Raw genomic sequence first — 22,611 nt, 5'->3', positions numbered from 1 at the left:
CCTTCCTCTTATTGCAAGAGTATTGGGCTAGGAAGGCGTCCCTTAGGTCGGCGTAACAGTATACCGAGCCGTCGGGCAGCCCTTTGTACCAACTCTGAGCCATCCCATGCAAGGTCGTTGGGAAGACTCGGCACCAGACTTCATCGGGTTGTTCCCACACCGACATGTACGACTCAAAGGCCTCGGCATGGTCGGTGGGGTCGCTATCCCCTTTGTAAGTGAACGCCGGCAATTTTAATTTGGTTGGCACGGCGGTGTCAAGGACATAGGCACTGAGGGGTTGTCTGACCACGTGTCGAATGACACGCGGCGATCGGCTCCTCGCATTCCTAGTCCGGCCCCTCTCCTCGTACTGGGTGGGGCTTCTCCTCCGACTATGGTAAGTCGGGCTTCTTCTCCGACTCTGACGAGTCGGACTTATTTCACTCCTCTGAGGCAGGCCTCGTCGGTGTCGCGGCGACGCTGTCCTCCCGCGGGTGTGGGAGGAGCTTAGGTCGACCACTGGCACGCTGGGCTCCTCCGGCGTCTTGACGGGGCCAGGTTCTTCCAGTGCTCCATTCAAGTCTCTTGGAGTCACGTTCTGGGCCCTGGTCTCCTGGACGGGTTCCGCCGCTCTTGTCGGTGTGACAGTGTGAGCCGACGTACTACTAATGAGGTCCAGGAGTAGCTTCAGTTTCGCTACATCAACCACATGTCCCATGATGGTGACCTGGTTGGCGGGGGGCGGCGTATCTGGTATTATTGGCATCCCGTATTCCGGCTGAATCACCCGGCCGGTGGAGGGCTGCACAACTCCAGAGTTGTGGACGGTATCATCTCGGCAGAACTCGGTTTCGTCAGTTACGAATACCTCTTGTTGTTTTGACATCTTCTTAGCTTTTTTGGGTGGGTTTTTGTTTTGTTTTTTTTTTGTTTGGGAATGAATGTGACTAGCTTCTAGTATCTTTCCCCACAGACGGCGCCAATTGTTCCGGGTGTAATTCCAGAGCAGTTATTTGTTACCACCCGTGCTTGTAGAATGACGTCCTTAGTTGAATCCTCCTTGCGGCCTCCTGAAACGATGAACAAACTGAGGGCTCGGCTTTGGGCCGAGCGAACTCACTCCGACGCTCAAGTCAGTAACTTAGAGAGGTAAGTTGTTGTTACTTAGCTAAATGCGTATTGTAGAGAGATAAGGAAGATATTACCAGACGAATAGTGATTCTTAGGTTAAATTGTGGATCCTTTCCTCAATGATAGTTGAGGAGTATTTATAGACTTTCACCTTTTGTCACGTAGTGGACAAGTGGCCAAGTGGCTAGCAGGTGGAAAGACTGATCTACCCTCGGCCGAGGGACCCGTGGCAGGCCGACGGGCCCTGTTGACTCGCCGCCGAGGGGTCTTGGATATGAGTTCGCGGATGTGTGCCCCAGCGGACAAGGTGTCCTAGCCGAGGCACAAGAGACAGGCCGACAGGCTGCGCCGGTTAGGCTGTTTAAGCCGTTGACTTGCTGTGGATATCTTTGACCTTGCTCAATACGTTGACTTGGTCCGAGGGTGCAGAATATGCCCCATCAAGTTTGTTTCACAAGAAACAAATCTTATATTTCCTTATTTTATTCCACAAGATATTTCAAATTAGTAAATAAGATAAATCTAAATAATTGTTTAAGATAGAATATCTTAGTACAATCTATTCAAGATTTAACCTATTATTTTACTTGCACAAGGAGTATAGTCGACAAAGAGAAATGGCTCATAAGCCCAACTCTCACGACAAACCCTAGGAGTTTATGATTAAACAACTTAGCAAATCCTAGGTAGCATGACGACTCATAAGTCGTTTTACTAACCAGTAGGATATGTGTAAATTATTCAATCTTAACCCTTATCATTCCTCAATTATACATACATGTATTTTCGAAAATATATAGATAACCTTCGAGCTTTCGAAAATTAATTTTAAAGCCTTAAAATCGTGCCTTCAAAATGAAACCTAATGTTATAACATAAATGACTATAACATTAAGCTTGGTAAGTAAATTTATAGGTGAAATAGCTATAACTTTACCTTTCCAATATTACGTCCAAAGATGTCGTCGTTAGATGATGTCCTATACTAGCTAATCTTCCTGGAGATCTTCAGTGGTAGGATCATCTCTTCTTCTTGATCACAAGCTCTTTATCTTGAGCTTCTTATAGACTTGATCATGTCTTTTGCTTGAGTGATCATCATTCTTGTGAATGAAGTAGTCACAATGATGCTTTAGGAATATTCTGTAACACCCCCATTTATTCAGGAGCCTTTAGCTAGGCATTCCCAAGTAAATAGGACTGTTACCATCTCGGTTTCCCGAGGTAGTGAATAACAAAGTACAACAAACCAAAGTACTTTAATTAAAACTTTAGTGATTACATGTTTATTACAAATTAACCAACTAAAACTTAATATAAAATAATATACAACTCGCAGCGGAAATAAATAAAGTGATTAAATAATCTATGTGGTCTAGACTTCTAGGTAGACTGGCCAAGTCCTCACGCATTCCCATAAGCTCCCAAGTCAGCTAATCTTTAGTACCTATCAAATCTGCTCCCCATTATGGTTCATTACAGGTGTTCACGAATACACTACCAACCACGAGATTGAGTAGGAATAAACTAAACAACAATAAAAATCCAACCAAAATAGACATTCTTCAAATTCTCATCACTTCATCCGTACAACTCACTTACGTCACTAGCAGTAGCACAATACCCTGAACATCGTGCTATGCTCAATTGAACTGGCAGTGGTTATCTCATACCATGCTCGACTGGCAGTAGTCCCCTCCGTACTATGCACAACTGGCAGTAGTAATCACTTACTATGCGCAACTATCTCTGGCAGTAGTAATTACTTACTATGCACATCTGGTAGTAACGATTACTCGCTATGCACAACTGGCAGTAACACCCTCCGTGTTATGCTCAACCAAATAATCAACTCTCCATACCAAATATAACCAACAACAAATACTCAATAAGAAGCCCGTCATACAGCTCAGCCAAAATCTTAGCATACACAAATTCTCTATCTCCAATAATAAATCACAATATTAACCTTAATCTCATCAACCGTCACAATTAAATATACATTTAATTAACAATAAAACCCGAGTTGAGTAGGAAATTCCTACCTGATAGCAAATCATCGAGTCACACAAGCAATCAAATCCATCGTTTATAAATCCATAACCTACATAACATAATTATGTACAATTACTACATAATCAACCAACTAATCATGTATTTATTCTATGCACACCACGTCCTAATCCTTTAGACAACTTTAAAGCTAAATATCTAATCCAACCGTTTTACAGCACGGTTCTTAAGTCTATTCTTTATTATAAGACAACGAATTTAAGACGGTCTTATAATTTGTCTAAGAAAACTTACAGATTTACAGAATTGTTGTAACTTTATTTTTTAACAAAATTGTCACAAATTTACCTATAGATGATTTTATTTAATCTAGACATGATTAGGTGACGACCTAAAACTTAAAATATGCTTATAAGGATTAAAGCTCAAAACTTTGAAAGATTAAAGATGAACTTAGGAAATAAAAGATTGAATCCAATAAAAGTATATGCAAAACCCTCAAATTGATTGCTCAATTCCCTATTTATCTCCCTTGTAATTCCCTCTCTCTCCCTCTAACTTTTATGTGATGTTGTAAAAGTGAATAAGTGATTTATGAATAAGCTAGCATGATAAATATATATATGTATATGTATTTATATATGTATATATATATATATATATATATAGAGAGAGAGAGAGAGAGAGTGAGCATCCCATGAGTCTAGCATCTTAGATGAGTCTAGCATATCAATAAGAACCGTTGGATCTTATTGATCAAACCGTCCTGATTATGACACGTGTGCTTATTTAAAAAAAAAAAAAAAAAAAAAAGAACTAGGCGCGCTGATATATTAAGAACGACACATTCATTATTCATCATAAATTCACTTCCTTTTCTCTCTCTAAAACGCCTGTATCTCCCTGTACAAACCGCTTCACGTTCTTTTTCTTTGGCAGTTAATTCACTAAACCATAAATTTTTTCCGAAAATTTTATTACATCAAGCAAAATCGCACTAATCAAGTGAAGATCATTATTATATTTACTCAGAACAATCGTTTCGAAGATGACGAAGAGGTATAAAATCGCTCTATTTCATTATATTGTTTTTAAACTTATTTCGCCACTTCATGTTGTTGTTGTTGCTATTATTGTTGTTATTGTTGTTGTTTTTAGTGTTGATTATACTATTTTTTCTTCAAATAATCATCGACTTAGGATTCCTATTTTGCTCAAAGCAGGAAATTTATTTTTCCGCGAAAAATTAGGTTATTATTGTTGTTGTTGTTATTCTTGTTGTTGTTAGTCTTGATTATAGTGATTTGAAGCGTTTATTAATTGATCGAAGAAAGAAATTGAGTTTTGAGTAAAAAATTAGATTATTACTGTTGTTGTTGTTGTTATTGTTGTTGTTGTTAGTCTCGATTATAGTGATTTGAAGCGTTTATTAATTGATCGAAGAAAGAAATTGAGTTTTCAGTAAAAAAAATTAGGTTATTAAAGTTCTTGTTGTTAATGTTGCTATTGTAATTGATTTAGGCTAACTGTTTTGCTCGAAGAGAGTAACTGATTTTCTGCGTTCTAGTTTTTCGCTTCAAAATTAGGGTTAATGATTTGTAATAAATGAGCAATTAATGTGTATTATCGTTCTGCTTTCGATTGATTTATTTGTTCGTCGTGTTGAGTTATTTGTGATTTGCAGGGAATGTTCATTTTCCTGAAGTTAATAAAATTTCGAACAAATCTACAACAATAATATTATCAAAACTGTCATAGTAAAAGTGTATCCCCTATCGTTTTAAAGAGTAGCAATTGCGTCATAAAGATGTTACTGTAGTTTTATATTAAAACAATTGTTTGACAATACTGTAACACTGTCTCATTCTGTGAGGATACTATCATTCTTATTCCATTCCACATTCTTTCTAAGACTCGTCCACCATCATTCCTCTTTAGTGTAATAGCTGTAATTGTTTTAGTTTTAATGTTATTCTGTTTTGGTTTTTTGATAAACAATCTCGGAAAGCAGAGGTAGTACCTGAAAAATCGACGTCGAAGAAGGCTAAAGTGGAAGCATCGGAAAAGACAATGAGCAAAAAAGCGCCGACACGTGAAGCCTTCCAAACCGTCAAAGCACAGAAAAACGTCGAAGCATCTCATGCTGATCAGTATGTCCCTATAACTCTTCGTCGTGTTGAGCTGATTTGAATGAAATGTCCCTTTTCCTGAAATTAATAATATTTCTCAACAGATCTACATTAACAATGTTATTCTTGTAACACTATCGGAGTAAAAGTGTATCCCCTATCCTTTTCAAGGGCGAAGAATTGCTTCATTGAATAATGAGTTATTCGTAGTTTTATAACAAAACAATTGTTTGACAATACTGTAACACTGTCTCATTCTATGAGGATACTATCATTCTTGTTCCATTCCACATTCTTTGTCGGTCTCGTCCACCATCATTCTCGCTTTCGATTTAATAGTGTAATTGTTTTAGTTTTAATGTTATTCTGTTTTGGTTTTTTGATAAACAATGTCGAAAGCGACGTAGTAACGAGAAATCTGCTTTGTCGAGAAGAAGGCTAAAGTGGAAGCTTCGGAAAACACAACAGCAAAAAGCGGCCGACACGAAGCCTTCCAAAATGCCAAAGAACAAAAAACGTTGAAACATCTCATGCGGATCAGTATGTCCCTATGACTCTTCGTTGTGTTGAGTTGTTAGTGATTTGCATGAAATGTCCCTTTTCCTGAAGTTTATAATATTTCTCAACATATATACATTAACAATGTTACTGTAACACTGATACAAAGAATAAATATACTACCCCTATCCTTTTAAAGAGCAAAGATCATTACCTTTCAAAGATAGTAGCTGTAATTGATTTACTTTTAATCTTATTCTGATTTTGATTTTTGGAAAAACAATGTCGGAAAGCGGAGGTGCCCGAGAAATCACCAAGCGACGAAGAAGGCAAAAGTAGCAGCATCAGATAAGACACCTAGCAAAAAGGTGCCGACTCAGAAGCCATCAAAACCAACAGCACAGAAGGAAGTCGAAGCATCTCATGCATCTGAGTATGTGTCTACAAATCTTTGCTCGACCGCAAGTCACTACTATTAGGGTTTATGATATATTGTCTTATTGTTACAAAAACAAATGTAATCAATTGATCTTTAAAAAATTATTCGACCGCCATTATTCGTATTCCATTTGTCATTTCTTCAACGACTTGACTACCATCATTCCTTTTCAATTTAATTGTTGTCTGTTATATTGTTATTGTAAACTTCTGATTTTAATTTTTGAAAATAACAATGTTAGGAAAGAAGAGGTACTTGAGAAATCGGCTCAACTAAGAAGGCTAAAGTGGCCGCATCGGAGAAGCCACACAAAGAAAAAGGTGCCGACAGAGAACTTGCCAAAGCCGACTAAGAAGATGCGGACCGAAAAGCTCTCAAATCCTACAAATTTGAAAAGGCGACGAAGGTGCCTACAGAGAGTCTACGCTGTGCAACACCCGCTCCTTCAAAAAGGTGCCAGTGAAGGAAAGTAAGGTGCCTACTGAAAAGGTGCTTAAGCCACCAAAGGTACCAAAGGAGCAGTGCGAATGTTCCGATCCAAAGAAAAGTAGAAAAGAAACCAATGTGCCGAGGAAGAAGGCAGCAAAAAAGCCGTCGCATGATGTTCCAGTGTTGTCGAAGGAGCAATCGGTGCCCATTGAGAAGCAAGCAAGTGCACCTCCTCAAAAGGCAGCAACTGTGCCAACGTCAAAGGCAGCGACTAAGCAATCAAAATCGGTTGCAAAGGAGACAAAAGAAGAGGTGCCCAAAAAAGTTACTGTAACAAAGGGTCAGACCCCGAAAACAGCAACGGCCAAATCTGCAGAGTTGGTGACAGAAGAGGTGGCAAAGAAGGTGCCCAAACAAAAGATGGCGGAGAAGGTTGTACCAAAAAAGAAAGTTTCAGCGGCAAAAGAGCCAATAGCAGAAAAGCTAGTAAGCAAGAAAGAGAGCGTGAAGGTGTCTCAAAAAAGAAACCGACAAACGCATTGCCAAAAAAGGTGGCGAAAAAAAGAAACCAAAGATACGAGTAACAAAAAAGAGACCTAGAGATAAGCCCATGTCATCTGAAGATGAAAGTGATAGAGATTATGAGGTTTCGGATGACTCGGTCGGCTCAAAAAGGTCGAAGAGGGCTAAAACAGAGAAGAGACCAACCAAGACGGTGGTGAAGGCTGAAAAAGAAGAGGTCTTAAAAAAGTATGTGTCTTTCTAGTGGCCAAAACTTGTATGTTTAAAGTTTCGATTTCGTTTCATTGTTACAAGAATACCTATATTGTAACATTTTTATGTTTGTTTAAGTGCTACTTTAGAGCGGATGTCTTTGTAACATTGTCGATTATACTTGTTTGTTAATTGATCTTAGAAGGAAATTAATTTTCCATTAAAAAATTAGGTTGTTCTTTGTTCTTGTTGTTATTGTTGTTGTTTGTGTCGATTATACTGATTCGTAATAAATTTAGCCTAACTGTTTTGCTCGAAGTGAGTAATTGGTTTTCTGCGTTTTAGTTTTTCGATTCAAAATTAGGGTTAATAATTTGTAATAAATGAGCAATTAATGTGTGTTACCGTTCTCCTTTCTACTGATTTATTTGTTCGTCGTGTTGAGTTGTTTAAAGTTTCGGTGTTACAAAGAACACCTTTCTTTGTATCCTTGTTTTGTTGCTTTCTTCTGCTGGTTTGTTGGCATAAAATAGTGCCACACGCTTTAAGCAAAGGTGCTAATTTACACTTCCTTAATACAGGCCGGATAAATACCCAACTAAGTGCGGGGCCCATCCTTGGTCGATGTTATGAGCAAGTTTACCGTAAAGCAAAAGAAAACCATTAAAGAAATTGGTTTTGGAGGACTATTGAAGATGAATATATCAGTAGTCCCTTCCGGGCTAACAGACTTGCTTGTTGAGGCTTTTGATTGCGACAGTTTGAAGGTTCATGTAATCGAAACAGAGGAGTTTGTCTTTGTCACAAAGATGATGTTCATGACTTATTTTTACCGCTGGTGAAGGGTAATAATGTGGTCTTGACCGCGATCGGTCGCGGATCCCATCTTGAGGACACCGAGTTAAAAAACAAATGGAGAAGGAAGTTCAACATCTCTACAAAGACCTGAGAACATCAAGCTAGATTTGGTGACTAGTTGGTTTAAGAATAACAAGGGTTCCTGCGGTGATGAGTTCAAGCAGATGTTCGTTCTTTATGCGCTCTCCACTTTTTTAGCGCCGACTCCAAATTATTCTGTTGATTTCAGACTGTTGAAGGCTGTGGACGATGTTGAAAAAATAAAAGGTTTTAATTGGTCAAAGTATGTCTATGAGAAGGTAGTTGAGGGTGTCAAGGGGTTGAAGACAGGAACGGTTAAGTGTCTTTGTGGGTGTATTGTGGTGCTGCTGTTGGCCTACATTCACCGGTTTGAGTTCCATGGCGAGGTACAACCAACTGACTTACCTCTGATACAGCATTGGACAGATGAAAGTCTTTCAAAAAGAGTCAAAGATGAAGGAAAGATTGGCTGTCTAGGAGGTAATGAGATGTCAGAAACTGTCTATCCTATTTGCCTTGGCAAGGGATCCCCAGCTGAAGGTAATGTGGCACTGTCAGTGTAATATCGTCACTGTAATATGGTCACTATAATATCGTTACTGTAATGGCTTTACTGTAATAACATTACTGTTACCTTACTATATTGTTAATTATTAATATTAATTACTAATTACTAATATGTTTCTGTAAATAGGATGGGCAGAATCTGATGAAGGTGAGGATGACGAGGCAGTTTTTCTTAAGAGTAGTGAGGGAAGGGAGTGCATCTTGATGGAGAAGCTTCCTGGCATTGAAACAGATGTTGAGTTGAAGGAAAAAGCTGTTGATGTGAGTTATTTTTATAAATTTAATTGTCTGCAATTGTTACAACTCCCAAATCTGGTATCTAATTCATTTCTTTCTGTCTGGTTTATTGACTTAGGAGACCGACCTGATGTTGCTGATGTATAGAAGGGATTGCAACCTTGTTCACGAGAGATTTGCTCGGCCGATCGAAAGTTTTCGAATCAAAGCGAAACAAATCACCACTAAAGCCCGAATACCTTAAATATGCCGAAGATGTTGTGCGCAAAGGTCAATCGTTGAAGAGGAGCGCGAATTACTTCCCGGTATATACAAGGTCCAAAGTCGAGGGAAGTTGGAACCATTTCCAACGAGAAAAGTCCTAGGACATTAAGTCGAATCCCGGTAAAGGAAGTATTGAGCAATTTAAGTGAGCAACATCATGAAGAAGATGATGAAGAGGATGAGGAGGTTCATGACGAGGACAGGCAAGATGAGATGGAGGACGGAGTGGAAAGTGATGATGAGGACGGGACTGATGATGGCAACGATGATGACGGGACTGATGATGCAGAGGATGATGATGAGGACGGGGATGACGATGGCGGCGATGTTGAGAGTCGTCTTAAAAACAAGAGGCTTCAAGAGGGTGGCACGGACATAGATAACGATGAAGAAAGTGCCAATGAGGAGGAAGACGATGAAGAGGATGAAAAGGAAAAGGAGGATGAAGAGGAAGAAGACCAAGAGGACAAAGAGGAGGATGTAAAGGATCTTTGAAAGCCAATCTGTGAAGGTAATAGATCGAGTAACAAGAGTGTTATTCTTGTTATTACTTTTAGTTATAGTTTTACAATAACACTGTTACTGTAATGTTTTATATATATTAATAGTTAGTAATATAATATTCAATTACTTACTTGTGATGCAGATGAAGAGGATGATGCAGAGGAAAAGGATGATGCAGATGAAGATGATGATGCAGATGAGGAGGATGAATCTGGCAAAGGTCAAGAGGATGACGGAGATGAAGAGGAGGAGGAGGATAAAGAAGCAGAAAATGAAGACGACAAAGAGGGGAGTGGCGAGGATGATAAAGATGCATCTGATGAAGGTAATATAGTAACAATACTACAATAATCTAATCACTTGCACTAACACTGTTACATGATCGCTGTTATAGAGTTTTCATTTTACAAATAATTACTAATAATCAATTACTTTCCTTTTAGATGAAAACGATGATGCTGATGAATATGATGCGTCAGGGCAGGGTGACAAAACAACTAGCGAGCCAGAAGATGGATCTGGTGAAGGTAATAGTGTAATGCTGTTATAGGTTTTTGTTACTGGGTGCTTTTTTAACAAACAATTTAGTAATATATTTTCATTCATTATCTGCTACACAGATGACAAGGCAGAGGCCGAAGGTGATGCATCGGGCCAGCCTGAAGATAACCCAACTAGTGAGGCAGGTGAAGAGGCATCTTCTGAAGGTAATTGAGGAATCTATTTAAACTCGTTGTGTCTGAGGATGTAACTGTAACAATGTTACTGTGACGTAATTTTAACAGAAATTTACAGTTTATCTATTGTGCCTTTTTTGGTTCAAAGAAAAATTGTTAATCTATATTGAATCCAATTACCTGTGACACAGATGACGAGGAAGAGGCGGAAGTTGATGAATCGTGCAAGCTCAAGACAACCCACCAATGAGGCAACCAAGAAGGATCTCCCGAAGGTAATAGAGAAATCTATTTGCACTCGTTGTATTAGGCGATGTAACACCGTTAGCATTCTTATCGTAACATCGTTATATAACGCTCATTTATCGTGTCGTCGTAGTTTTATCAAGTTTACAATGATATATATATTCAATTATCTCGCTACACGGATGACAAGGAAGAGGCCAAGATGATGCATCGGGCCAAGTCAAGAGAACCCAACGATCGAGGCAAATTTGAAGAAGGATCTTCTCAAGGTAATTGAAGTAGCGAATTCTGATAACACCGCTACTATAACTATGAGGCATTGTTGGTCCGAAAAACATTAGTAATTTATATTCAATTCAATTACTTGTGCCACGATAACAAGGAAGAGGCCGATGATGATGCATCGTGGCCAGGTTGATGACCAACCAACCAGTGAGGGAAATGAAAAGGAAGATGACGATAAAGATGAAGAGGATAATGGGAATGAAAAACCAGATGAAGAGAACGATGATGATAAAGATGAAGACAATGCTGGCGATAAAAACGAAGATAACAGTAAGGAGGATGAAGCAACTGGTAATGAAGACGCCGATGGGAATGATGAAAAAGGCGAGGAAGGAGAAAAACCCAAAGAGGCCGATGATGAGACAGTTGGCGACGAAGAACCAATAACTACTCGGTCAGTCGATCAGTAGCCAAGATGACGACGATGATGAAGTTGATATTGTCGATGATTGCAGTGATGAGATCCTGTATGACAATTACGACGAAGATACTGGCGACCACTATTTGTTACATGTCGAAACAACTGAAGACTGGATGCGCGTGATGGATCCTCGCTACGGCTGCACAATCGAATGTGGCCTACCAGCTCCGGATCTAACACTTGTGTCCAAGAGTATGATAAAACACAAGAAGATAATGGCGCCTATTCTTGAAGTTAGGAAAGAAACAATTGACTATTGTTTTATCGACGATGACGAGAACCTCTCGGATACGTGAGTACTTTATTTACTCTTGCACCGTGATAAACAAAACGTTTTACTTTGCAAGTGAATACTTTTCAACCGAATAGTTGTTATTCTTTGTTAAACTGTTACTCTATTAAAAGGTGTTCTGACTATTACATCTCATTGTCCTACAGGGAAAGGCTTGTCTCGTATGGGAAGTATCACTTCATTCCAAGGGAAGATTTAACTTCATTGGCTCCTGGTGAGCTTATTTATATAATGGTGACTGAATGTTGGTCAATGTTGCTCAATGACCTCATCTCCAGAAAGGTAGCAAGTGATACACCATTGAGGATCTTCATGGGCTTGGGTCAATCTGTATGATACTGTAATAAATAAATTTTTATTCTTATTGATTTTATGTTTCTATAATGTTTATTGACTTTGTATTTATATTTATTTTTGTAGGACGCATTAACAACTATGTCTGTTGGAAAACCCATTCAAAACAGACATTTAAAAAGTGAAGTTTTGTTTGTCCTTCACACAAAGGGATCAAATACAACAAGAGTCCACCGAATTTCGATTGTGATATGGTAAACCACATTACTTGTTAATAATTTTTTTTTTTTTATTCTTATATAAGTAGAGTGTATAGAAATTCTTTTAGTAATGATATATATCTCGCAATTGCAGATATTCATTCCACTCATTCTGGAGGACCACTTTTTCCGTGCTTGCATAAATTTCATGTCGAAAACCGTTGACTACCTAGACAACAAACCCTTATATGCCAGATCCCGAAAAGCAAAAATGGCAAGAAATGCGGTAAGTTTCTCTACTTACAAGAATAATGTTATACCTTTAAATTTCCATTAATAAATTTGGCAATCATTGTTACAAGAATATAGATACAAAGATATGATATTACTTTTTGTGTGCAGGCAAATATCATGGGGAAAATGTTGTTAGAAATGCAAATTGCAAAAGGCTCCAAAGTGGAAAGTTTCCCACTTAAGAATGTGAAATTTAAATGGCAGAGCATTGCAAAAACGTGGATTGTGGGGTTTTCATGATGATGCACATGGCTTTCTACACGGGGAAGGTTTTTGACTCGGGCTGGGGATGAAACGGAAAAAATGTTGTCTTGTCTTTGAAATATGTGCAATACTTGTTCTTAGCGACTTGAATCAAGTACGAAAAGAGGTGCAAGGGAGGATATCAAAATTCAGGAATGAAAGGGAACAATGAAGGAAAAGTCACTGCAAAAAAGAAGGTTGGAAGAGAAGAAGGAAAAAAAGGAAGAGGAAAAAACAAAGAAGCCACAGGAAAAACAAAAAGGGGAAGAGCCCAAACAGCCGAGGGTGAAGTCGGTTGCTTACAAGCATTCTCCTAGAGCAATTGGTGAAGATGAGGAGATAATATTTAAATTTCATAAAGATGATGTTATGGGATGTTCTCTAGGTGACGGTGAAATTGACGGTGATATATTCCTAGTCTCTCGAATTTATGAGAGCAAATCGAAATCATAACTGTCCAAAGACAACTAATCTGAGAAGGCACGTTCTTGATTACGCGTTTATGGATGATATCGACTTCCACAAAAGGTAAAATACTTGTTGTTACTTTGTGTAAAGTGTTATCACATTAATCGTTTAGAAAACTGGTTTTTAAACACTGTTTATGTTACATTGTTTCTGCGAAAACTCTTGAGTAATCGACTCTTATGGTTCTCAGTAACGGTGAGATCCTGGCTGCGTTTGGAGACAACAGGAGGTTGACAAGAGCTGATATACTCTCACTACGTCCTAGGAGTCACACAAATTAGATGGTGTTTGAATGCTGGTCTCTACTCTTGAATTATGTCGAGAACAGCAAAAGAGGCACAAGGGCAGCAGGGCCAACCATACTTTACTTAGGACTAGGTCACATGGTAAGTTGCATCGGTGTTAAATGTCTGCTTCTGTTCAAGAACATATGATTCTTTTACAAGGGAAATCTAACCCTTACATTTTTTTTAAAAAAAAAAACTACAAAGATGCTCTACTGGCTGTGATGCGGGAGGATAGTGAACAGATCGATATAAAGAACGAGTTGTTTGAAATTTGGGATAATTTCATCAACGCGAGCAAAGGCAAATTACGACTTGATGCCGAACTTATTTTTATACCTTGTTTGGCTGGCTATCACTACTTCTGTGTGTGTATTAATTTCCTCAACAAAGAGATTAGTGTGATCGACAAATCAATCGTATGCTAATCGGGAGTCTTCATTCACTTACGACATCGCAATGGCGTGAGTAAGTCCCCCGAGTTGTCGAATTGTATGTTTACGATTTCGATTTCGATTTGATTTGATTTCATTTCATTGTTACGATGTACGTATACTTTGTAACGTTATTATGTTGTTTCAGTGTTACTTTATTACACCTATCTTTAACATTGTTGATTACTCAGATTTCTTAATTGATAGTAAAAGGAAATTAATGTTTTGTTTCGACGGGCCGGTTGCATGAGTGACTACCTTGACACAAAGGGCGACGTGAGGGTAAATCGAAATGCTCCGCTATCCTGTGGTAAATGTGAAGTTTAAATGGCGAAACGGGCTTCCGTATTTGAAGAGTCACCTGTATCACTATGACAAATAGTCTCCAATTTTTGGGATATGCAAACAAGTCTTCTTTGCTCAACAACACATTTTATCGGCGGGCATGTGCTTCCCAAATTGCTGCATGTTTGCTCATGGTGACATCAACAAAATACGGGCTGAATTGTTGACGCCGTTGAAATCTTCAAAAATCAAAGAAAACAATCAAGGCGAGATATAGCTGCAAGGAGGGAAGCGGCTAGAATGCTCAAAGGGAAGGCAACGGAAGATGAATTGTCAGACAAAGAACCACCGATTGAGAATGAACCGAAGCCACTCAACACCGAAATGCCTGTACTTCGTTTTAAAGTGAAAATCAAGTGATGTACTCTAAAACAATGTTACTTTAACAACGTAATAGTGGTGTCATAGACAAAGTGGAACATATTTTCGAATATTTTGGAATATATTACAAATAAGTTTGTTCTTAATAACAGAACTTATTATATGCGAGAATTCATTAACTATGTTATCAGAATAAAGGTGACAGTTTCAAGAGCGAAAAGAGAAAACATAATTTGACGTTTTGAATTCTTCACTCTTGCAGCTGTTATAACTGCACTTCATAGGGAATACGAAACATGGGTTGGATAAGTTTCATGTCTTATTTTGTCTGTTGGAATTCAAAAATTAAATGTTTGTTTAAAGCATCTAATTTTGAAAGCAGTTTTTAAAATGTTGTGTTTTTTTTTTAAACAAAAAAAGTCGAGACAAAATGAAAATAATGTTACTGTAACACTGTGATAGTAATAAATGAAAATTATAATAAAAGATTTTGACGCTTTGAATTCTCCACTCAGTGCAAAGATTTATAACTGGACTTAATTATGGGGAACATGCACGTGGTTAACATCAATCATCATTTAAAAACAGTTTTCAAAGCAGTTAATAAAAGTGGTTTTTAAAGCAGTTAATTTTTTTTTAAAAAAATAACTGTTTTGTTTTTCACAATTATCTATAAATAATGTCATTGTAAAAAAGCACAATTATGTTACTGTAACAGACGGTTTTGACGCTTTGAATTCTACAATCTGCAGCAGTTATCTTTCTAAAACAGTTTTGCACTTTGTTCAAAGTGACGTGTTTCAAGGCAGTTATTTTTTTTTTTTTTTTTTTTTTTAAAAACTGTTCTGTTTTTTTCAATTATCTATAAATAATCTCATTTTCATTCAACATTTACACTTCATTTTCTAAACAAAAAAAATAAGCCAAGACAAATTCAAAGGTTTTTCATGTCTAATTTTTTTTAAATCTTTTGTAATATTAAAAACCTTGCTCTAATTGAGGGAAAACAGTTTCTGTTTGTTTATAAATAGATTTTGTTTTCTCTAATTTAGGGAAAACAGTTTATTTTTCTGTTTTAATAGGTTTTTTTTTTGTTGCAGCAAGAGAAAAATGGAACGAATTCAAAGGAAACTAGAAGACACCAAGTTTGAACTGGAAGAAATGACAAGGCATAGAGATTCATTACTTGAGCAGGTTATATCATCTGATAGTAAGGTAATAGAAATGGTAGAACGAGTACAAGTGCTTGAAAATGACTTGAAAAATGCTTTGAAGCTCATATCAAGTTTCGATGGCGGAAAACAAGTGTATTGGGAAACAAATAGAAGAAAATAAGTCAAGAAGTACACCGAAACCGATTTAGACCGTCAATTTCTCCTTGGTGTTACAACTCTTAGGGAGTCATATGCTAAACTCAACCCTTCGATTAACTAGAAGTGGCCTCTTGTTGTCAAAGCTATTGAAGAGATGGAAGGTTACGGAATAATCGAAAAGGGAGTTGCTAGAGGGCGAAAGCAGCGTTCATTCTCCTCCCGTGAATAAACGACTAAGAAGGGAGTAAAAGATTTAATATTTCCTTCTTTTCTACGATTTATGCTTCTTGTGATGACTTATATTTATGTTAACTATTGTTACTGTTTCTAAGTATTTTGTTTGTAATCAGTGTTTGTAACACTTGTTTTTAATGAATGACATCTTAATTCGGTTAATTGTCCAATTTACTATTAGAATTGTGGTATACTAAATTGAACAACGATTATGTAACTATGTTTAAAATTGTCAAAAAACGCTCCTAAAACGGGACGGAAAAGGGTTTAGGGTTGGATTAGGCGGAACCGCTTCGCGGTTCTGCCTAATCCAACCCTAAACCCTTTTCCTTAAACAAAGGTTGTTACAGTAAAACCAAAACTAAACCCTAGGGAAGGACGGGTGATACCCTGTCGTGGACGGGATTTAAATTTGGGGAAAAACGCTCCTAAAACGGGACGGAAAAGAGTTTAGGGTTGGATTAGGGGAACCAGCCGCGGAGCCGCCTAATCCAACCCTAAACCCTTTCCTTAAACAAAGGTTGTTCGTAGTACAACAAGATGTTACAATAAAACCAAAACTAAACCCTAGGGAAGGACGGGTGATACCCTGTCGTGGACGGGATTTAAATTTGGGGAAAACGCTCCTAAAACGGGACGGAAAAGGGTTTAGGGTTGGATTAGGCGGAACAGCCGCGGAGACGCCTAATCCAACCCTAAACCCTTTTCCTTAAACAAAGGTTGTTCGTAGTACAACAGTGTTACAGTAAAACAAAAACTAAACCCTAGGGAAGGACGGGTGATACCCTGTCGTGGACGAGATTTAAATTTGGGGAAAAACGCTCCTAAAACGGGACGGAAAAGGGTTTAGGGTTGGATTAGGCGGAACCGCAAGCGAGCCGCCTAATCCAACCCTAAACCCTTTTCCTTAAACAAAGGTGGTTCGTAGTACAACAAGAAACATTACGGTAAAAACCAAAACTAAACCCTAGGGAAGGACGGGTGATACCTTGTCGTGGACGGGATTTAAATTTGGGGAAAAACGCTCCTAAAACGGGACAGAAAAGGGTTTAGGGTTGGATTAGGTGGAACCGCTAGGGGAAAACCGCTCCTAAAACGGGACGGAAAAGGGTTTAGGGTTGGATTAGGCGGAACCGCTTCGCGGAGCCGCCTAATCCAACCCTAAACCCTTTTCCTTAAACAAAGGTTGTTACAAGAAAAACCAAAACAAAACCCTAGGGAAGGACGGGTGATACCACAACATCGTGGACGGGATTTAAATTTGGTGAAAAACGCTCCTATTACGGGACGGAAAAGGGTTTAGGGTTGGATTAGGCGGCACGCTTCGCGAGCCGCCTAATCCAACCCTAAACCTTTTTCCTTAAAAAATCGTGGTGCAAAAAACCAAAACTAAACCCTAGGGAAGGACGGGTGATACCCTGTCATGGACGGGATTTAAATTTGGGGAAAAACGCTCCTAAAACGGGACGGAAAAGGGTTTAGGGTTGGATTAGGCGGAACCGCTTCGCGGAGCCGCCTAATCCAACCCTAAACCCTTTTCCTTAAAAAAAAAAAAAAAGTGCGAAAAAACCAAAACTAAACCCTAGGGAAGGACGGGTGATACCCTGTCGTGGACGGGATTTAAATTTGGGGAAAAACGCTCCTAAAGCGGGACGGAAAAGGGTTTAGGGTTGGATTAGGCGGCACGCTTCGCGAGCCGCCTAATCCAACCCTAAACCCTTTTCCTTAAACAAAGGTTGTTACAAAGAAAAAACCAAAACTAAACCCTAGGGAAGGACGGGTGATACACTGTCGTGGACGGGATTTAAATTTGGGGAAAAACGCTCCTAAAACGGGACGGAAAAGGGTTTAGGGTTGGATTAGGCGGCACCGCTTCGCGGAGCCGCCTAATCCAACCCTAAACCCTTTTCCTTAAAAAATCGTGGTCCGAAAAAACCAAAACTAAACCCTAGGGAAGGACGGGTGATACCCTGTCGTGGACGGGATTTAAATTTGGGCAAAAACGCTCCTAAAACGGGACGGAAAAGGGTTTAGGGTTGGATTAGGCGGCACCGCTTCGCGGAGCTGCCTAATCCAACCCTAAACCCTTTTCCTTAAAAAATTGTGGTGCGAAAAAACCAAAACTAAACCCTAGGGAAGCACGGGTGATACCCTGTCGTGGACGGGATTTAAATTTGGGGAAAAACGCTCCTAAAACGGGACGGAAAAGGGTTTAGGGTTGGATTAGGCGGCACCGCTTCGCGGAGCCGCCTAGTCCAACCCTAAACCCTTTTCCTTAAACAAAGGTTGTTACAGAAAAAACCAAAACTAAACCCTAGGGAAGGACGGGTGATACCCCGTCGTGGACGGGATTTAAATTTGGGGAAAAACGCTCCTAAAGCGGGACGGAAAAGGGTTTAGGGTTGGATTAGGCGGCACCGTCTCGCGGAGCCGCCTAATCCAACCCTAAACCCTTTTCCTTAAAAAAAAAAAAATCGTGATGCGAAAAAACCAAAACTAAACCCTAGGGAAGGATGGGTGATACCACATCGTGGACGGGATTTAAATTTGGGGAAAAACGCTCCTAAAACGGGATTTTAAAAGGGTTTAGGGTTGGATTAGGCGGCACCGCTTTGCGGAGCCGCCTAATCCAACCCTAAACCCTTTTCCTTAAACAAAGGTTGTTACAGTAAAACCAAAACTAAACCCTAGGGAAGGACGGGTGATACCCTGTCGTGGACGGGATTTAAATTTGGGGAAAAACGCTCCTAAAACGGAACGGAAAAGGGTTTAGGGTTGGATTAGGCGGAACCGCTTCGCGGAGCCGCCTAATCCAACCCTAAACCCTTTTCCTTAAACAAAGGTTGTTTCTAGTACAAAAGTGTTACAGTAAAACCAAAACTAAACCCTAGGGAAGGACGGGTGATACCCTGTCGTGGACGGGATTTAAATTTGGGGGAAAACGCTCCTAAAACGGGAGGGAAAAGGGTTTAGGGTTGGATTAGGCGGAACCGCTTCGCGGAGCCGCCTAATCCAACCCTAAACCCTTTATCTTAAACAAAACAAATCGTATAACAAATTGTATAATATCTTATTCTTTGTAAAACTCGAAATATGCTCCTAAAACGGGACGGAAAATGGTCCTAAAACAATATGTATTCTTTGTATAAAATGTTGTAAGTCTTTGTATAAAATGTTAACTATGATGTAGGAAAATGGAATGACTTTTTACTTGTGACATGTTATTGCCACAAAGAAGACACAATTCTGCTTTTTATTTTTATTTGTGACATATTATTGTCACAAAGAACACAAAATCCTACTAATTATTGTTAAGGTCACAATGTTACTTTGTAACATCATAACAAAGATCAAACTTTTTTCTTTTTAGTCGCTTTCTCAAAGAACTACATCAGCTATGCGAAGAGGGCATGTTCTCCTGTCGTGGGTAACTCTTTATTTGCAGTATGCACATAGCCTCTTTGGCTTGGCTGCTTTTTCAATGGCCTGTTGTTTAGCTGACTTCAATCTTTTTCCACTGCCCTTGTTGCGTGCTTGTTCCGGAGGGTGGATAGTGACTTCAGACGACGAGCTGCAGCCCAACAGCATCTCCATCTCTTGGTCTTTTGTAAGCGTTTCAATACATAACTTCTGCCGGAACTCAACTAGGAGGGATGCTAACTCTTCCGTGTGTTCAGCAGGTAAAGTTTTTAGAACACCAACTATCTGACAGAACTCTGACCATACATTGCACAAATGACTGTTATTAGACGTAGCCATATATGAATCCTCAATGACATTCCCATTTGAATCAAGCCTGGAAGTAAAACAGCAGGTTACTGTTTATCATGGTGACAATGTTACTTTAAGAAATTATGGTTACAATGTTATCAGAAAACAATTACCGTAACAAGTCAAAACTCATCCTTTGTAATAATGTTTTCGAATCAAACCTGTTCGCTGCGTGTGTGTTATTTAGCCAACGATCTACAATGTACTTGCTTGGTATTCGCCCAATTCCTTTGCCCTTGTACACCCACAAAATATGCCTGCAGAGTAATCCAATTCTTTCGAACAGTTTACACTCGCATACGCATCCGTGCTTCTAAGGTCCAACCTCACCTTGAAAATTCATGTCTCTCAAAGATCGATTACATGAATTATGCGCACATGCTCCTCCTTCTCAAAGTCATCAACACCACATGAATCGGCCGCCATTACTTCTTCTTGGAACACCTTGAACACAGCATGTGTGTATATAATAGCGCCATGCTTTTCTATAGGTAATTCTGTCTTAAGCTCGGGGAATGAGTGGTCGCCGTTATAATCATCGCACCTTCGTGTATAGCGCTGTCCTTTGTCCATAGCGATTTGGAACCTGGTTTTAATGCAACAAGGATTCGGCAACAAATTATTTATGTAACAATGAAACAATGGTACTGTAACATACACTGTTCCCGGTATCGTAAGGAATGAAAAAGAGTTGTTTACCTCATCCAAAATTCGACCAGTGTACCAAAGTGATTCTCATAGCGCTTGAAAAACGAATTTGTACTTTATGATTGCTTTGTGTTGTTCTTAATATGCAGCCCAAGGCAAGGTCACGATGGTAGGCGGAATCCAATGGTGTCTGCGTAAGTCGAACATTGTAGTCAACCAATCATTATCTTCCAGCTCGAAATCTGAAATGACCTTCTGCCACTTCTCTTCGAACTCCGACGGCTCCATATCAGGGTCCCAAACAACGGCGTTGAAGCGAGCAAGGAAGTCCGTGTCTCTGCAGAGTCTTTGAACCAACTTTGTCCGTGATCTTTTGTGTAATATGCCACATACAATAACGATGCCTAGCTGTCTTGAAAACAGAAGGGAAAGCCTGTTGTATGCCAGGCATAATGAAACAGCAAGTCAGAACGTGATATTGACCAGTGATAGGGAAAGAGCAAGTGAGTAAATATATGTTAGTAATTTAGTTATAGTGACATTGTTATTGAATAACTTTGTAAAAGAGGAAGAGATGGAACAGTGGTAGTTGGAGTCAGAAAGTTGTGGTACAATAATCTTAAGTAAGTCTCATTCTGAATAACATTGTCACACTATTACCTTCTTTATGCCAGGCATTGATCCGTGATCATGAATCTGCGCTCTTTTTGTCCCATGGCGGTCAAGAAATGCTTTGAAAGGTCCATTGGAAGGAGATGTCATCCTCGTGTAACAGAGACAACCGAAACAACACCGACTTTCTGTGGTGAATAACACCTGTGAATGGTGTAAAAACCATATCATACTTGTTGGTTCCGTAAGTAGGGTCAAAGCTAACAGCATCCCCAAAGAATGAGTAGTTTCTAATACATGTAGCATCAGCCCAAAAGAACTTTGTTAGACGGTTTTGCGGATCAACATCATAGGCGAAGTAGAATCAAGTTGGGTTGCTTTGAGTTTCTCGAGCCGATCGATGAAAAGGTCAGCATCTCTTAACCCAATGTAGCACTTGATATCTCTTTGAAAGTTCTTAAAATCTATCAATGTAGCACCGATATTTTCATACCCATTGACAAGTTCCTTAACCTGTCTAAAGGTCAATCCAGAGCCAATATTCAACTTGGAGTTGTCCAAGATAAGCGTCTTCCTGAACATATCAAGGGATCGTGAAATCTTATCGAGATCTCTCGTTACATTACAGAGGTGAGACGATGATTGTGGACTTCAGAAAACTCGTCAATCATAGTGGGCCATCAAGGCCATGTAGAAGGGCAAATCTGACGTATGCTCGGCATCCAATTCTTGTGATTTTAACTCGCCGTGTAACGTACTAGTTGTGGACGAACCATCACCCATATTCTCATCATCCTTGGTTCTGGGACGCTGTTTCGGTTTAGATTCCCTGAACCCTTGACGGTTGCAGACTACGAATTTTTGGTGTGCAACACCACCTCGTAGTGTTTTCGTACTGTGCTTCCGAGGGGTAAATCCGCATGCCCGAGCATAAACCTCGTAGAACTTGATGCCAGCCTCAAGGGAGGCGAAAACTGCACCAATGGTAGGTCTACACTTGTGCTCAACCACACGCATCCAGCGCTCACCTCCATTAGGCGTGTGAGACAGAACAAGCTGATTATTTGGTTGAGGATTGGGTTGCTCTTGGACAATTGGCGTAGAATGGGGTTGAGTGACAAGACTTGAGTCTCATAATACATACAAAAGGAAAATACGAGTATTAGTGACCTGAAATACAACGGTGGTATTACAAAGAGTAACATTGTTACAGTAATAAAAGAGGACATCCAGAAGTGGTACAGCATATGTTATATGTGAAATGGAAAATGAATATATGTGATTGTGTTACAGTAACATTGATATTGTAACAAGCTGAGCCTGTAAGCATTGACAAAGCAGAACAGAATATACGAGACGAGAGGGACAGGAATATACAAAACAGGAAAAGAGGTCAAATATAATGAAATTTGACCGAATTTGAACGTGAAAATCAACAAAGAC

The 22,611-nt window shown here is 39.3% G+C and overlaps 1 protein-coding gene across 1 annotated transcript; it reads right to left on the bottom strand.

Moving 5' to 3' along the window:
- Positions 1 to 19,572: 19,572 nt before the first annotated feature.
- On the bottom strand, positions 19,573 to 22,185 carry LOC141638665 (uncharacterized). Its single transcript, XM_074448012.1, has 6 exons — positions 21,878 to 22,185; positions 21,515 to 21,742; positions 20,762 to 20,989; positions 20,272 to 20,494; positions 20,101 to 20,165; positions 19,573 to 19,933 (listed from the first exon to the last, which is right to left on the bottom strand). Exons 1-6 carry the CDS (start codon positions 22,183 to 22,185, stop codon positions 19,573 to 19,575), a joined length of 1,413 nt encoding a protein of 470 aa, XP_074304113.1.
- Positions 22,186 to 22,611: the final 426 nt, after the last annotated feature.

This window comes from Silene latifolia, chromosome 2, assembly GCF_048544455.1.
Source record: "Silene latifolia isolate original U9 population chromosome 2, ASM4854445v1, whole genome shotgun sequence".
Lineage (NCBI taxonomy): Eukaryota > Viridiplantae > Streptophyta > Magnoliopsida > Caryophyllales > Caryophyllaceae > Silene > Silene latifolia.
Note: the sequence above shows the minus strand (reverse complement) of the source record. Positions and strands in the feature narration are given on the sequence as shown.

Bases quoted from the DNA above. Each gene is read 5' to 3' on its own strand.
- LOC141638665 (XM_074448012.1), bottom strand. From the start codon at position 22,185: ATGCGTGTGGTTGAGCACAAGTGTAGACCTACCATTGGTGCAGTTTTC. The intron at 21,743-21,877 runs GTCAGATTTGCC...TGATATGTTCAG, and splicing joins GAATTGGATGCCGAGCATAC to GAAGACGCTTATCTTGGACA. The intron at 20,495-20,761 runs GTTCGACTTACG...CATTAAAACCAG, and splicing joins AATGATTGGTTGACTACAAT to GTTCCAAATCGCTATGGACA.